This window comes from Neoarius graeffei, chromosome 13, assembly GCF_027579695.1.
Source record: "Neoarius graeffei isolate fNeoGra1 chromosome 13, fNeoGra1.pri, whole genome shotgun sequence".
Lineage (NCBI taxonomy): Eukaryota > Metazoa > Chordata > Actinopteri > Siluriformes > Ariidae > Neoarius > Neoarius graeffei.
The window spans coordinates 48455026-48471840 of record NC_083581.1 but is presented as its reverse complement, the minus strand read 5'-3'; the positions used below and the strand labels follow the sequence as shown (position 1 = coordinate 48471840).

The 16815-nt window shown below is 40.8% G+C and overlaps 1 protein-coding gene across 3 annotated transcripts in view; it reads right to left on the bottom strand.

The window, feature by feature from the left end:
- The window catches only part of acss2 (acyl-CoA synthetase short chain family member 2), a 47107-nt gene extending 36093 nt beyond the window's left edge, over positions 1-11014 (bottom strand). For all 3 annotated transcript variants that reach the window (XM_060937925.1, XM_060937926.1, XM_060937927.1), the window contains exons 1-2: positions 10180-11014; positions 5023-5218 (exon numbers count right to left, since the gene is read on the bottom strand). In XM_060937925.1, the coding sequence (XP_060793908.1) occupies positions 5023-5218; positions 10180-10306 (323 nt within the window). In that variant the 5' untranslated portion in view covers positions 10307-11014. The remainder of the gene's footprint in view (positions 1-5022; positions 5219-10179) is intronic.
- Positions 11015-16815: the final 5801 nt, after the last annotated feature.

The window sequence follows — 16815 nt, the reverse complement described above, 5'->3', positions numbered from 1 at the left end:
GAAATACCACAAAGATGCCTTTTATTATTGGTAATAAGGAAAATCAAATCTCATCTCATTATCTCTAGCCGCTTTATCCTTCTACAGGGTCGCAGGCAAGCTGGAGCCTATCCCAGCTGACTATGGGCGAAAGGCGGGGTACACCCTGGACAAGTCGCCAGGTCATCACAGGGCTGACACATAGACACAGACAACCATTCACACTCACATTCACACCTACGGTCAATTTAGAGTCACCAGTTAACCTAACCTGCATGTCTTTGGACTGTGGGGGAAACCGGAGCACCCGGAGGAAACCCACGCGGACACGGGGAGAACATGCAAACTCCGCACAGAAAGGCCCTCGCCGGCCATGGGGCTCGAACCCGGACCTTCTTGCTGTGAGGCGACAGCGCTAACCACTACACCACCGTGCCGCCCGGAAAATCAAATATTTTTTGAAAATAATTACCAAATACTTACAACCCCGATTCCAAAAAAGTTGGGACAAAGTACAAATTGTAAATAAAAACGGAATGCAATAATTTACAAATCTCAAAAACTGATATTGTATTCACAATAGAACATAGATAACATATCAAATGTTGAAAGTGAGACATTTCGAAATTTCATGCCAAATATTGGCTCATTTGAAATTTCATGACAGCAACACATCTCAAAAAAGTTGGGACGGGGGCAATAAGAGGCTGGAAAAGTTAAAGGTACAAAAAAGGAACAGCTGGACGACCAAATTGCAACTCATTAGGTCAACTGGCAATAGGTCATTAACATGACTGGGTATAAAAAGAGCATCTTGGAGTGGCAGCGGCTCTCAGAAGTAAAGATGGGAAGAGAATCACCAATCCCCCTAATTCTGCACCGACAAATAGTGGAGCAATATCAGAAAGGAGTTCGACAGTGTAAAATTGCAAAGAGTTTGAACATATCATCATCTACAGTGCATAATATCATCAAAAGATTCAGAGAATCTGGAAGAATCTCTGTGCGTAAGGGTCAAGGCCGGAAAACCATACTGGGTGCCCTTGATCTTTGGGCCCTTAGACGGCACTGCATCACATACAGGCATGCTTCTGTATTGGAAATCACAAAATGGGCTCAGGAATATTTCCAGAGAACATTATCTGTGAACACAATTCACCGTGCCATCCGTTGTTGCCAGCTAAAACTCTATAGTTCAAAGAAGAAGCCGTATCTAAACATGATTCAAAAGCGCAGACGTCTTCTCTGGGCCAAGGCTCATTTAAAATGGACTGTGGCAAAGTGGAAAACTGTTCTGTGGTCAGACGAATCAAAATTTGAAGTTCTTTATGGAAATCAGGGACGCCGTGTCATTCGGACTAAAGAGGAGAGGGACGACCCAAGTTGTTATCAGCGCTCAGTTCAGAAGCCTGCATCTCTGATGGTATGGGGTTGCAGTAGTGCGTGTGGCATAGACAGCTTACACATCTGGAAAGACATCATCAATGCTGAAAGGTATATCCAGGTTCTAAAGCAACATATGCTCCCATCCAGACGACGTCTCTTTCAGGGAAGACCTTGCATTTTCCAACATGACAATGCCAAACCACATACTGCATCAATTACAGCATCATGGCTGTGTAGAAGAAGGGTCCGGGTACTGAACTGGCCAGCCTGCAGTCCAGATCCTTCACCCATAGAAAACATTTGGCGCATCATAAAACGAAAGATACGACAAAAAAGACCCAAGACAGTTGAGCAACTAGAATCCTACATTAGACAAGAATGGGTTAACATTCCTATCCCTAAACTTGAGCAACTTGTCTCCTCAGTCCCCAGACGTTTACAGACTGTTGTAAAGAGAAAAGGGGATGTCTCACAGTGGGAAACATGGCCTTGTCCCAACTTTTTTGAGATGTGTTGTCATGAAATTTAAAATCACCTAATTTTTCTCTTTAAATGATGCATTTTCTCAGTTTAAACATTTGATATGTCATCCATGTTCTATTCTGAATAAAATATGGAATTTTGAAACTTCCACATCATTGCATTCCGTTTTTATTTACAATTTGTACTTTGTCCCAACTTTTTTGGAATCGGGGTTGTACTATAATGAGCAGTACCAGTAAAACAATCAAAAATTATCCAAATCATAACCAGCCCTTTTGGGGGGAGAAGCCATGGCCCAGTGGTTAGAGAAACAGCTTTGGGACCAAAAGGTTGCCAGTTCAATTCCCTGGACCAGCAGGAATGCCTGAAGTGCCCTTGAGCAAGGCACCTAACCCCTAACTGCTCTGGATATGTTGTATGTCACTTTGGATAAGATACCTGAAATGTAATGAATTGCATAATTTTCTGAGGTACACTGGAGCAATTTTCTAAAGAAACTGGCTGGTAGGTTGCTGCAAACCTCTTGAACTCACTACAGTTCTACAAATTGCAGACATCATTCTTGATTTCTTTAATCAGAACTGGGATATATTATTTAATAAGGTCCATTACTTAAAATACAAAAAAAGTCCCAGTAGCCAAAAAAATAAAATAAAATATGCTCTTTGGGCGGCACGGTGGTGTAGTGGTTAGCACGGTCGCCTCACAGTAAGAAAGTTCTGGGTTCGAACCCAGCGGCCAGCAAGGGCCTTTCTGTGTGGAGTCTGCATGTTCTCCCCGTGTCTGCGTAGGTTTTCTCCAGTTTCCCCCACAGTTCAAAGACATGCGGTTAGGTTAATATGGGATGCCCTTGAGCAAGGCACCTAACTCCCGAGTGCTCCCCGGGTGCTGTTAGCACAGCTGCCCACTGCTCTGGGTGTGTGTGTGTGTGTGCGCGCGCATGTGTGTGTTCACTGCTTCAGATGGGTTAAATGCAGAGAGGAAATTTCACAAGTGTGTGATGAACAAAGTTGTGCTTTCTTTTCTTTTTCTTTATGTCCGAGCCAATAGCAGGGATACGAGATGTTGGAGCAAGTGAAAAGGAATTAGAATTTTTTTTTTAAAAAGGGAATATATTACTGCAAATATGAAAATCAATAGCCTTGGGTATTTAACAACTAGAAAGAAGGCAGTAATAAAAATACAAGTCCAGCAGTAAGGCAATAGATACTGTCTGAAATTTTGACAGAACCGCATTCAGCAACAGGATTTCCTGTTAGGTAATGTCAATCTGTAATGCAGTACCATAGAGGAATTTGCCAAAGAATTTAAGCGATTTCAAACGATATTATTATCGTGTCTATTTCAGTGACTATGGTTGGAGCAGATTTAACTTGAGATTTAATTCTGAATGTATGAGCATGTATTTCCATGAAATAAGCTTACAGAATTGTCTTGGCTATAGTTTAAAGCATATACACAGAACCATGGCCTCACTTTTTGTTTATAAATGCCTTGAGACCTCAAGAATGGCACAGGAATAGTTAAGCGTTAACAATAAATCTAATACAGCAATTTTTACGATTACAGTGATTCATATAGGTAGCGGTCTGAGTGAATGACCTTGACATCTGTGATGCCACAACAGGAAGTCTATCGGTCTCATCGCCATTTCCTCTATACTAAAACACAGAGCTGACTGCAACTTGATCCTCCATTTTCAGCTAATTTATCGCCATGCCACGTAGATGTGTTGTTGGCCGGTGCAGCAACATGACAGAAGGTGGATTTACGCTGCATTCATGGCCCAAGAATGTTCAAACTGCAAAGACTGGGACTCGTTTTGCGAGAAGTTCATGGGCACATTTGGTGCCTATGAAGTGGCCTCTCCTCTGCACATTTTACTGAAGACTTGTACGAGACCTCTGATTTGTTGAGGAGCGTTGGCTATAAGCCCGTCTTGAAAGAGGGTGCAGTATCAACAATTAAAGGAAAAGAAAAACTACAAGAAAAGGAAAGCAAGTTCAATTGCACGAATTCTCCCGGAGCACGAGCCGAGGGTTGTTGCTAAAACCCGGGACGGAACGGGACATGATATATTATCACTCGGGCAGTGACCTCCCCGCGGTAGTTGTTAAAACCGGTGACGTCCCATCCCACCACGGGTTTTAGTAATTGCCTGAGCCGAGCAGTAATGGCGGAGCGCTCAGTAATGGAGAAAATGGAGAACGAGTGGACCAGCATCTGATTTCTCCACTGGATGTGCTTGCCTCAGCAGCAATATCACGCCCTTACGTGGAAGAAGCGAATGAACGGAGAACTGAACGAACAACTGAAAGTCAGATTGTTTCAAAACAATCAGCCACAAGATCAGCCTTCAAGAAGCGAGAACACAGACGCGCAAGCTCCGACTCTCATTTGGATACAAAACACCACCACTCGTTGTTTACCTGCATTTAGATTAATACATGTAACTTGTGTGTTTAAGTTACCGGTATAAGATTATTTAATTTGCTTCAGAATGGGATTGTCCCAGTTCATCTGATTATTTAACTAGCCTTTCACATTTTCATCAGTGAAAATGCATGCATGTTGCATAAGTTATAACACCTATCCTGTTTTAATGAGAGTCAACCCACAATCAATGAAGTCAAATCAGTCTTAGTTGAGCAAGTCGGTAACGGTATTTCTTTCTTTCACCATAAATGTTTTATTTATATGACTTTGGTCTATAGCCGTCAAAAGCCTCAGCCTTAAAACCGATTACCGTAGTGACGTCACGCACTCAGGGCTGGCTGGCTCAGCGGGACAGCTCGAATGCCAACTTTGCGGTCGATTTCAACTCTCAAAATATATATATTTTTAATTCCCATTTATGCAGCATGCAAGAGTCAAGGATGGAGATACTATCCACTCAGAAATGTATTTCAAAATAATGGTATCTGCTTTAATAACAGCATCAGAGGAGAATAGAAAAATTTCAGAATTGCACCAAATTGTCAATAATCCAATCCAGTAGTCCACAAGTTTAAAGACAAAAAAAAAAAAAGGGCCTCTACACTTCTAATTAATGGGCAAGCACTCTGAATAAGCAAATCAGATAAGAGATCTAACCAAACTGTCAGTAGACACCAGTCTTGTGGCGGTATTGAGAAGTTGTACAGATTGTGGTTGAAACAGATCACACAGACTGACCAGTAAAAAGCCACTCTGTCTCCCAGTTTCCTCTCATGGATATTGCGGTCCAGGACGTTGTAGCAGATGTTCGTGGTGGCTCCTTCCATGCACTTGATGTAAATTTCGCCCTGGGTCACGTCAAAGTTGTAGTCCAGGAACTTGCCTGAGTGTTTGGTCTTCCAGAAAAACTCTTTGGCAACATCTCCCCAAAACGCTAAACACAAAGAGGAGCCAGTTTTACAAAGCAAGCATAAACTTCTGATTACAAGACTCAAAAACTAAGCTCTCATGTGTGATGTGCGTCACAGCCAGGACAACACAACACAATACAATCTTTATTTGGCTCCCAAAACAGGGTCTTCATACCTAATTTACAAGTGATTATAAAACATAAATAATTCTAATTAGAAATATAGAAACAAATTAAATTGTGATGCATACAGGACATTTTTTTCCCGATGGAATAAAAACATGTATTCTATTCTTTTCTAGCAGGTTTCATTCACTTGGCTTGATAGCATATCGCTTATCCTACATGTATTACGTCAATCTACCTCATGGAGAATGAGCGTTGAACATGGTTTACGATATTGCATGGTGGGGCGACATAGTGGTTAGCACTGTTGCCTCACAGCAAGAAGGTTCTGAGTTCGAGCCCAGTGGCTGATGTGGGCCTTTCTGTGTGGAGTTTGCATGTTCTACCCGTGTCTGCGTGGGTTTCCTCCAGGTACTCTGGTTTCCCCCACAGTCCAAAGACATGCAGGTTAGGCTAATTGGTTGCTCTAAATTGACCGTCGGTATGAATGGTTGTTTGTCTCCAAATGCTAGCCCTGCGATGATCCAGGGTGTACCCCACTTCTCGCCCATAGTCAGCTGGGATGGGCTCCAGCTTGCCCAGGATGAGTAGTTAAGGATAATGGATGGATGGATATTGCATGGCTGTCAAGACATCATGATCCCACACATCGGAGCTGATGCAAATATCCAATGAGAAAAAGTTTTCTGCTGTGCATGCGCAGAAGCATTTCTTTGTTCGCCAGCAGCACCTGCAGTAAACTGGTGCAGTGAATTGAAAATGCCATAAAACTTGTTTCATCAAATGTGTATGTACAATTAATAACAAATTTTTCATGGTATATCATGTATTCCATTCAGCTAGCATCAAAGGTGGACAAAGTACCCAACTTCATTACTTAAGTCAAAGTACAGATCCCACTAGTTAAATGTTACTCCGATAAAAGTTGTACAGTCAAATTTTTACTTAAGTTAAAAGTACTGAAGTACTTGCTATTAAAACTACTTAAGCATTAAAAGTACATTTTCTATCAATGCATTGTTGTATTATTGCCACAATGCTTCCAATACCTAATGCCTCTGAAGCAACCTACTGGATTTACTGACTAACTTGTAGAACCTGTCAAATAAACACCTTTAAACACAGATTTCTACATTGTTTATTTGGCAAGATTATACGAAAACACATTTCTGAAAAGACTTCAGATAAGTTAACGTTATTCATGTTAGAGTAACTCTGTTTTTACATGCTAACTAACAGTGTCCAAGTTAACTAGCTGTGTGTTAACGTTAGCCGTAGACAAGGCTAGGGCAACTTGGCGGGCAAATCCATAGAAAGTCATTTGACTAACCAGACTGCATCGCTATTGCAACATTATGGCTAGCTCTAAAAGCACAGACAACTTCGTTGCAAGCTTTCTCTTGGAATAAAACGTTGACATACCTAAATATGCTTCTGCAGGTTGGATGTTGAGTTTTTGAAGGCTGTGATGTGGTTCGTTTTCGGTAAACAAAGCAAACAATTAAAACAAAATGAATCTTTAATCCTTTCAGAAAACTGAAACATGGGTTCCAGGTATGGCCATGGGTGCGTGCGTTCCCCAGAAGAACCTCCTCCTTCTATTCTGCCATCAACTGATTGTGTTAAATAATGCTGCTGAGAAATCACTGAACTTGATTTTAGTCTATGGACGTGACGTGACCCTAGTGATTACTGATAGACTGTCTCAGTGTCACCTGCGAACAAAAACAATCACGTTTTAGAAAAGAAAAGAAAAAAAATCCACTTTCAAAGCTGCTTCATAGTAAGAAGTAACGAGGACCTTGACAGAAACGTAGTGGAGTAAGAAGTACAATATTTGTCTTTCAAATGTAGAAGTTAAAGTCAGAAGTTTCCAACAAAAATAACACTCAAGTAAAGTACAGATACTCAAAAAATAAAAAAAGTGTACTTAAGTACAGTACTCAAGTAAATGTACTTCATTACTGTCCACCTCTGGCTCAAATGATATTGAACTCATCTTCGACTTGTTCAATATCATGCTAGTGGAATGGAATATATCTGATATACCATGAAAAAAAGCCAGCCAAGATTATTTAAATATTATATGGAAGTAGATCGAAAGGAATTATCATCAAAACCTAATAAGAGTACTATTTACATCAAACTTATCAGAACTAAGTGTGCAGGTATCTCTTAAAAAACAAAAACAAAACACAAGTTAAATGTTACTCCGATACAAGTTGTACGACTACATTTCTGGAACTACAATTCTGGACTACATTACCTCAAACTTGACTACATTTCTGGATCACTGTGAACATTCTGGGAACTGTATGCCCACTATCTGTCTGTATGTTGTGTTAATTTGCTTATCTGTTGATGTCTGTGTGCACTTATGTTTAGTTGTGTGTCAATTTTTTAAATACTGCACATTTGGAGTTTGGGGAAACGCAATTTCAATCCTCTGTGTAATTCTGTTACATGGTCTGATTGACAATAAAGTTCACTTTGACTTTGAGCACACAAGTGTGTGTGTGTGTTGGGGGGGGTTAGACCAAAATTTTTTTCTACCCCCTCCAAAATATTGGAGATCTATCTAAGTATGGAAATACCAATATTTGGCCAACTGAAAAATGCTGACCCCCCTGTACATACCCTCTGAAGTTAATAACCCCTCCAAATGTCGGAAGCATCCCAGAAGGGAACTCAGCCTGCTCTACGTACTCTACTACACCTAGTATCTTCTTAGCTTTTGACCGTGTTGCAACAGAAGCCATTATTTACCTGCAAGAATACAAATAATGACTAATACATTGGGAGATATAATTCAGATATGAATCATTTGTGCATACTGGTTCTCAAAACTAAATTAGTAACCTGAAGTAATGATCCTCTGTGCTTAAAAATAGTTCATATTTGAGGTATTACTGAAGAGTGTGACATTCATCAATAACTTTAAAACTTGCTGAAAAAGAGCAGAATTACCATATGTTTAATTTACTTGAATGTAAGGTTACTTGCCACTAAGCTTATTACCTTAAAATAATAAATCATCTGCACTGAAAATGTTGTAGTCGTACCTAGTGGCATACCTGAAGAGGTTCGCATTCATTCATCGATAACTTTAAAACACATTAAAAAAAAAGCAGCATTCTAATATCAAACAGCACTGTAATGTATTTTGTCATATTGTAAGAATGGAAAGGGTATGGGTATTCAGAGGGTATGTACAGGGGGGTTAGCAAGGCTCAACTGAATAAAATTTCACATTTTCCCACATAGATGGACCATCTCCATATTTCTAGGGGGGTAAAACATGGAAAAGTCAAAATTCTTAAAATAACAACCCCCCCCCCCAACACAAGGTGGCAAATCTGTGTTAGCAGGGGTTAAATTGGGCCGGGGCTGTCCGGGGCTGAGCCCCGGCACATAAGCTCGGAGCAGATGGCATATGATCACGCACACATCAAAAGCAACAAACCCTTTTCACGATTTTCAGTTCTGAATAATTAAATATCGTTTTATTAATCAATAAACCCATGACTTTTATGAGATAGATCATAGTTTTCCTGATAACAAGACGACCTGTCAAAGCTATTTAGAACAGAACTTGTGATCAGAGATTTTGGTTTCTGGAACACTGCGTGGGTTGCCAATTCCGCTTTTTATAAGCGACTTTGGGGTTTCTTTTTTTGTGAGCTCGCTTTAAAAAAAATCAGAAGTCGTGGTTTGCGGGTTTTTGGGCTTGTGTTTCAGCGTTGTGACTTGTTTATAATTTTCTCCGTACACCGTCTCCCCTTTTACCTGCATACGATCCTAATCCATCAGAGGTGCTTGAACGAACTGTCTGTGAATTTGGCGAGTTCAATTTCCATAGTCCCCAGTTATCGACAGAAATTAGCCAGAAAAGTTTGCTGCATTCAAATGATTGTGCTTCTATTTTGCTGCTATAATATGCTCATCTTATGTATGTTCTAGACAATACAAAAAGCACCACATGCCAAATAAATAATTGAATACATAATAATAACAATAATAATAAATGCTTCCAATGTTATAGTGTTGTTTGTATTTGGTTGCATTCACTGCATGAATATATTTGATTGACAATTTGACTGACAGTGTTTTGGCATATTTAACATTTATCCTCCAAAATAAATCAACTGTTTTGGTTTAAGATTGTGCAAGCCTTCAAATTTTCTCACTGAACATTTCTCCTTCACATTTTTCACCTGTAGGCATGTGACAAGATTTAACATGATATTGCTCAACCTACCTCTGTAAAGTCAGCTAACAACTTATTAAAATGCACCAGAATTCAGCAAATAACATGTATGATAATAAAAAACTTCTGGGGGAGGACCCCCAGACCCCCCACTAATCATTTCCTTCAAACCAATGTACAACAACCTGTACAATCTGTTACACTGGCCAACCAATCTACATTCAAACTGCCATAATGTGTAGGGGGGCACTACAAGACACACATAGGCCTACAACACACAGATAAGGTGTATATCTCTGTGCAATATGATATGGTTATCAAATTAGAGGGTTATTTTCCAAAAAGTATATTGGGGCAGGGCGGCGGGGGCAGGGGCGGGTACGAGGCAGAGCCCCCCCCCCCCATAACCAATCCCAATTTAACCCCTGTGTGTTAGCCTTTTTTTTTAATTATTATTTTTAAATTGTGTACGTGAAAGGAAGAAAAATGAGGCAGGAGGCACCCGGAATGAAATAGGAGTGCACTGGTGTCCGCGCATGCGCACCGAGAAGCTGTTTAGCATAGCTACACCTTCAGGCATTACGTGTATCGCTTCTTAAACCAAAACAAGAAACGATACGTTGATAATAATAAATAATAATAATAATAATACCGTCCGGAGACTGGACAGAGGTGTTGTAGAGCTCGATATATTTCTCGAAGCTGCAGATGTGAGCCCGTTCCTTCAGCTCCTCGGGGGCGCGCAGCGCCTCTTCAGCGGGGACTTTATCAGGGAGCATCGCGGCTGACAGGGAGCCAAAGTCTCAGTGCTGCAAAAACAACACCTTTCCACTGACTCTTCTACACTGAGCCTGAGCAAATCCTCAGGAGGACCGAAGTGTAAAACAGAACTCGGCAGCAGCTGGTGAACTTCCTGTAGTCCCCTGGTTAAACGTGCCCTATCTGAGTAACTTCCGCATACAATCCGTACTCACACAGGAGCCAGTCTCGGGCTCTTACTTCAGCTTTCTGGACTCGGTAAGCGAGTAGAGTCTGCTAGCAAGTCAAACTAACATGCAGCTGCTATCAGGACAGATCCTGGAGCTAATCCGAGCCCCCTGATTCAAAACATGCTGACTATGGTTGACATTTTTACTGCTTGTAAAATATCCTCAGCTCACAGAGCATCTGACCTCTCATGTGTAAAATCTCGACTGCAGCTGTGTATTCAGTGACTGAGTCGCTCAGCTCTTGCGCTCCCTGTACTTTGTACTTGAAGGCGGAGGTGAGGCCGTTTGGGTTCCTATCTCTCCTTCATTAACTTATCAACTGCATTCACTACTCACAGTCAGCCTTCCTGTCCGAATAACGAGCTTAATTCCATTTACAATGTAAAACAACGTTTATTAAAACCTGCGTTCATAGAGGTTACATGTCCACAAAATCCTTCATCACGGGCTACAACACAAGACGCGCTCCATAGACGGACATCATCATGCGCTCTACAAGAAAATCAGCCAATCAGCATTTAAACGCCGAAAGTGAGGCGGGGATTGAGCGTGAGCTCTCAAATCAGAGCGCATGTAATCTTATGAATATTAATTAAGTAATACAACGACCCGAGATCTAATTGGCTGAGGCGAAGCCGCGACGTCGGTGCAATGATGACGGAATAGAGTTTTTCAACAACAACACAAAACAGACTAGCTTAGGATTAATTTTACAGTTGCAACTTGGGAAACAATTAGTGTTAAACTTGGAGGACATTCTGCAAAGAAGTACAGGTGAAATCTGCTTCAAATATGTATTTAGTTTCTTAAGGAGCACAGGTCTCATTAAAAGAATTTAGGTTTGTTTGTTTTTAAACTCAAGTATCACACCCCAGGCCAGCTGGTGGCGGTAATGCACCATTGAAGCTAGTTGCCAACCGCCATAAAACCGAAAGAAGAAGAATTATTATGCTACAAGTAAAATAAAAAAAATTAAATACAGTTTTCTGGGAGTAGACATAATACTGAGGACTATCGTAGATAAACTAGAGCTCCACACCTAATTCAGTTTATTATTTCCCCAGTGTTTTTATGAAGGTTTTTTTTAATTTACAATAAAGATACAAAAATAGAAGTCATTAATGCAGTCGAAACAAAAACATGAACATTTCATTAACAAATACAAAGGGATTTTCAACTGAACGCATTAAAATAACCACAAATCAATAGTTTTAACAGCTTTATTTCCCAGTGTAACAATCAGGAAGTGCAGGTTTTAGACGCTGTAGTTTAGCAGTAGAAGCACCGCTATCAAGGGGAAAATATCACATTAATTTGGGTCCTAGCACACTCAGGCATCCGGGGAACGAGAGAGGACAAGCCAGCGAAAGAAGCAGTCAAAAAAGAGACGGTTGAAGGGGACCTTTTCAATGATTTTATGCATAGTGTGGAGAAAGGTAAAGAAACAGTTATGGGATAATGAAACAAAAGGGAGACAGTTGCACTCAATCCAAAAAGAAGCAGGGGATCAAGAGCAAGAAGAAGCACCAGGGGGCGATGAAAATATAACTGGGGAATCTCAACACTTTTTTTTTTTTTAAATGACACTTTATTAAAAAAAAAAAAGTACACGTGTACAAAACCAATATGGCAACATCATAATGTTATCATCCAATTCAATATAGGGAAGAACAAAGAAATTATCAAAGGGAACAATCTTATAAAAATCTAGTATAAACAATTTATACTCCAGAATCGAAAATAAATTATGTCGGAAGTGCTGTAGTTAATGTCCATGGATAGAAAAAGGAAAACAAGCAAGCAAGAAAACTAATAAAAAAAACCCATACATAACTGAGATAACACTGTTTCTCCTTGTATCTAATTCAGTGGGGAAATGTTTTAAAATATCATACAACCTTTCTGGTTTTGCTCCTTTTACAAATTTTAATGCTCTTAAGTAGAATTTAAATTCGTTCAAAAAAAAAAAGGGGGGGTGATTTTAGGATTCTGTTCTTGTTATATATATATATATATATATATATATATATATATATATATATATATATATATACACACACACACACACACACACACACAGTGGGGCAAAAAAGTATTTAGTCAGTCACCAATTGTGCAAGTTCTCCCACTTAAAAAAGATGAGAGAGGCCTGTAATTTCGTCATAGGTATACTTCAACTATGAGAGACAGGATGAGAAAAAAAAAATCCAGAAAATGACATTGTCTGATTTTTAAAGAATTTATTTGCAAATTATGGTGGAAAATAAGTATTTGGTCAATAACAAAAGTTCATCTCAATACTTTGTTGTATACCCTTTGTTGGCAGTGACAGAGGTCAAACGTTTTCTGTAAGTCTTCACAAGGTTTTCACACACTGTTGCTGGTATTTTAGCCCATTCCTCCATGCAGATCTCCTCTAGAGCAGTGATGTTTTGGGGCTGTCGCTGGGCAACACGGACTTTCAACTCCCTCCAAAGCTTTTCTATGGGGTTGAGATCTGGAGACTGGCTAGGCCACTCCAGGACCTTGAAATGCTTCTTACGAAGCCACTCCTTCGTTGCCCGGGTGGGGTGTTTGGGATCATTGTCATGCTGAAAGACCCAGCCACGTTTCATCTTCAATGCCCTTGCTGATGGAAGGAGGTTTTCACTCAAAATCTCATGATACATGGCCCCATTCATTCTTTCCTTTACACGGATCAGTCGTCCTGGTCCCTTTGCAGAAAAACAGCCCCAAAGCATGATGTTTCCAACCCCATGCTTCACAGTAGGTATGGTGTTCTTTGGATGCAACTCAGCATTCTTTCTCCTCCAAATACAACAAGTTGAGTTTTTACCAAAAAGTTCTATTTTGGTTTCATCAGACCATATGACATTCTCCCAGTCCTCTTCTGGATCATCCAAATGCTCTCTAGCAAACTTCAGACGGGCCTGGACATGTACTGGCTTAAGCAGGGGGACACGTCTGGCACTGCAGGATTTGAGTCCCTGGCGGCGTAGTGTGTTACTGATGGTAGCCTTTGTTACTTTGGTCCCAACTCTCTGCAGGTCATTCACTAGGTCCCCCCGTGTGGTTCTGGGATTTTTGCTCACCGTTCTTGTGATCATTTTGACCGCACGGGGTGAGATCTTACGTGGAGCCCCAGATTGAGGGAGATTATCAGTGGTCTTGTATGTCTTCCATTTTCTAATAATTGCTCCCACAGTTGATTTCTTCACACCAAGCTGCTTACCTATTGCAGATTCAGTCTTCCCAGCCTGGTGCAGGTCTACAATTTTGTTTCTGGTGTCCTTTGACAGCTCTTTGGTCTTGGCCATAGTAGAGTTTGGAGTGTGACTGTTTGAGGTTGTGGACAGGTGTCTTTTGATAATGAGTTCAAACAGGTGCCATTAATACAGGTAACAAGTGGAGGACAGAGGAGCCTCTTAAAGAAGAAGTTACAGGTCTGTGAGAGCCAGAAATCTTGCTTGTTTGTAGGTGACCAAATACTTATTTTACCGAGGAATTTAACAATTAATTCATTAAAAATCCTACAATGTGATTTCCTGGATTCTTTCCCCCCATTCTGTCTCTCATAGTTGAGGTATACCTATGATGAAAATTACAGGCCTCTCTCATCTTTTTAAGTGGGAGAACTTGCACAATTGGTGGCTGACTAAATACTTTTTTTGCCCCACTGTATATATAGTACCAGTCACAAGTTTGGAAATGCCCTCTAATTCAGTGGTTTTTCATTATTTAAAAATTTTCTGAACTGTAGATTAATACTAAAGTCATCGACATTATGAAGAAATATATATGGAATTATTTGGTAAACAAAAAAGTGTTAATCAAACCAGAATATGTTTTGTATTTTAGATTCTTCAAAGTAGGCACCGTTTGCTTAGATGACAGCTTTGCACATCTTGGGATTTTCTCAGTCAGCTGTACGAGGTAGTCACCTGGAATGGCTTTCAGTTTACAGCTGTGCCTTGTCAAGAGCTAATTTCTTGACCTCTTAATGTGTTTGAGACCATCAGTTGTGTTTTGAAGAGGTAGAGTTGGTATACAGTGAATGGCCCTATTTGAGTACTGTTCTAATCCATATTATGCCAAGAACTACTCGACTAAGTAAAGAAAAATGACAGTCCATCATTACTTTAAGAAATGAAGGTCAGTCAGTCTGAAAAATTTCAAGAACTTTGAAAGTATCCCCAGGTGCAGTCACAAAGACCATCAAACGTTATGATGAAACTGGCTCTCATCAGGACCGCCCCAGGTTTGCTCCAGAGGCCTGCTCAACCACCGACCCCCACTCCTGCGTCCAGCCCACAGTGGAAGCGCCACAGGCGGAACATGCGGAAGCAGAAGAGGGGCAAACGCGGAGGTATCCGGGCTAGGCTAGCAGCTAGCCCTCACCGGCCGTCTATCCCTACCATCACTCTGGCCACCGTACGCTCGCTGGACAACAAGCTGGATTATGTCCGCCTGCTCCGCTCATCTTCCAAGTCTGTGAGTGAGTGTTGTGTCCTTGTGTTTGTGGAAACATGGCTTAACGACAGCGTCCTGGACTGTGCCATTCAGCTAGCCCGGCTAACATGCTACCAGTCAGACACAGCGCTAGCCGGGGGGGGGGGAAGACTCGTTGTGGAGGACTCTGTGTTTACATCAGTGATGCCTGGTGCCGCAATGCTGTCATGGTCTGCAAACACTGCTCACCACTGGTGGAGTTTATGATTATTAAGTGCTGGCCATTCTACCTGCTGAGGGAATTTACAGCCATATTGCTGGTAGCAATATACAGTGGTGCTTGAAAGTTTGTGAACCCTTTAGAATTTTCTATATTTCTGCATAAATATGACCTAAAACATCATCAGATTTTCACACAAGTCCTAAAAGTAGATAAAGAGAACCCAGTTAAACAAATGAGACAAAAATATTATACTTGGTCATTTATTTATTGAGGAAAATGATCCAATATTACATATCTGTGAGTGGCAAAAGTATGTGAACCTCTAGGATTAGCAGTTAATTTGAAGGTGAAATTAGAGTCAGGTGTTTCCAATCAATGGGATGACAATCAGGTGTGACTGGGCACCCTATTTTATTTAAAGAACAGGGATCTATCAAAGTCTGATCTTCACAACACATTTTTGTGGAAGTGTATCATGGCACGAACAAAGGAGATTTCTGAGGACCTCAGAAAAGGCATTGCTGTTGCTCATCAGGCTGGGAAAGGTTACAGAACCATCTCTAAAGAGTTTGGACTCCACCAATCCACAGTCAGACAGATTGTATACAAATGGAGGAAATTCAACACCATTGTTACCCTCCCCAGGAGTGGTCGACCAACAAAGATCACTCCAAGAGCAAGGCGTGTAATAGTCGGCAAGGTCACAAAGGACCCCAGGGTAACCTCTAAGCAACTGAAGGCCTCTCTCACATTGGCTAATGTTAATGTTCATGAGTCTACCATCAGGAGAACACTGAACAACAATGGTGTGCATGGCAGGGTTGCAAGGAGAAAGCCACTGCTCTCCAAAAAGAACACTGCTGCTCGTCTGCAGTTTGCTAAAGATCATGTGGACAAGCCAGAAGGCTATTGGAAAAATGTTTTGTGGACGGATGAGACCAAAATAGAACTTTTTGGTTTAAATGAGAAGTGTTATGTTTGGAGAAGGAAAAGACTGCATTTCAGCATAAGAACCTTATCTCAACTGTGAAACATGGTGGTGGTAGTATCATGGTTTGGGCCTGTTTTGCTGCATCTGGACCAGGACGGCTTGCCATCATTGATGGAACAATGAATTCTGAATTATACCAGCCAATTCTAAAGGAAAATGTCAGGACATCTGTCCATGAACTGAATCTCAAGAGAAGGTGGGTCATGCAGCAAAACAACGACCCTAAGCACACAAGTCATTCTACCAAAGAATGGTTAAAGAAGAATAAAGTTCATGTTTTGGAATGGCCAAGTTAAAGTCCTGGCCTTAATCCAATTGAAATGTTGTGGAAGGACCTGAAGCGAGCAGTTCATGTGAGGAAACCCACCAACATCCCAGAGTTGAAGCTGTTCTGTACGGAGGAATGGGCTAAAATTCCTCCAAGCCAGTGTGCAGGACTGATCAACAGTTACCGGAAATGTTTACTTGCAGTCATTGCTGCACAAGGGGGTCACATCAGATACTGAAAGCAAAGGTTCACATACTTTTGCCACTCACAGATATGGAATATTGGATCATTTTCCTCAATAAATAAATGACCAAGTATAATATTTTTATCTCATTTGTTTAACTGGGTTCTCTTTATCTACTTTTAGG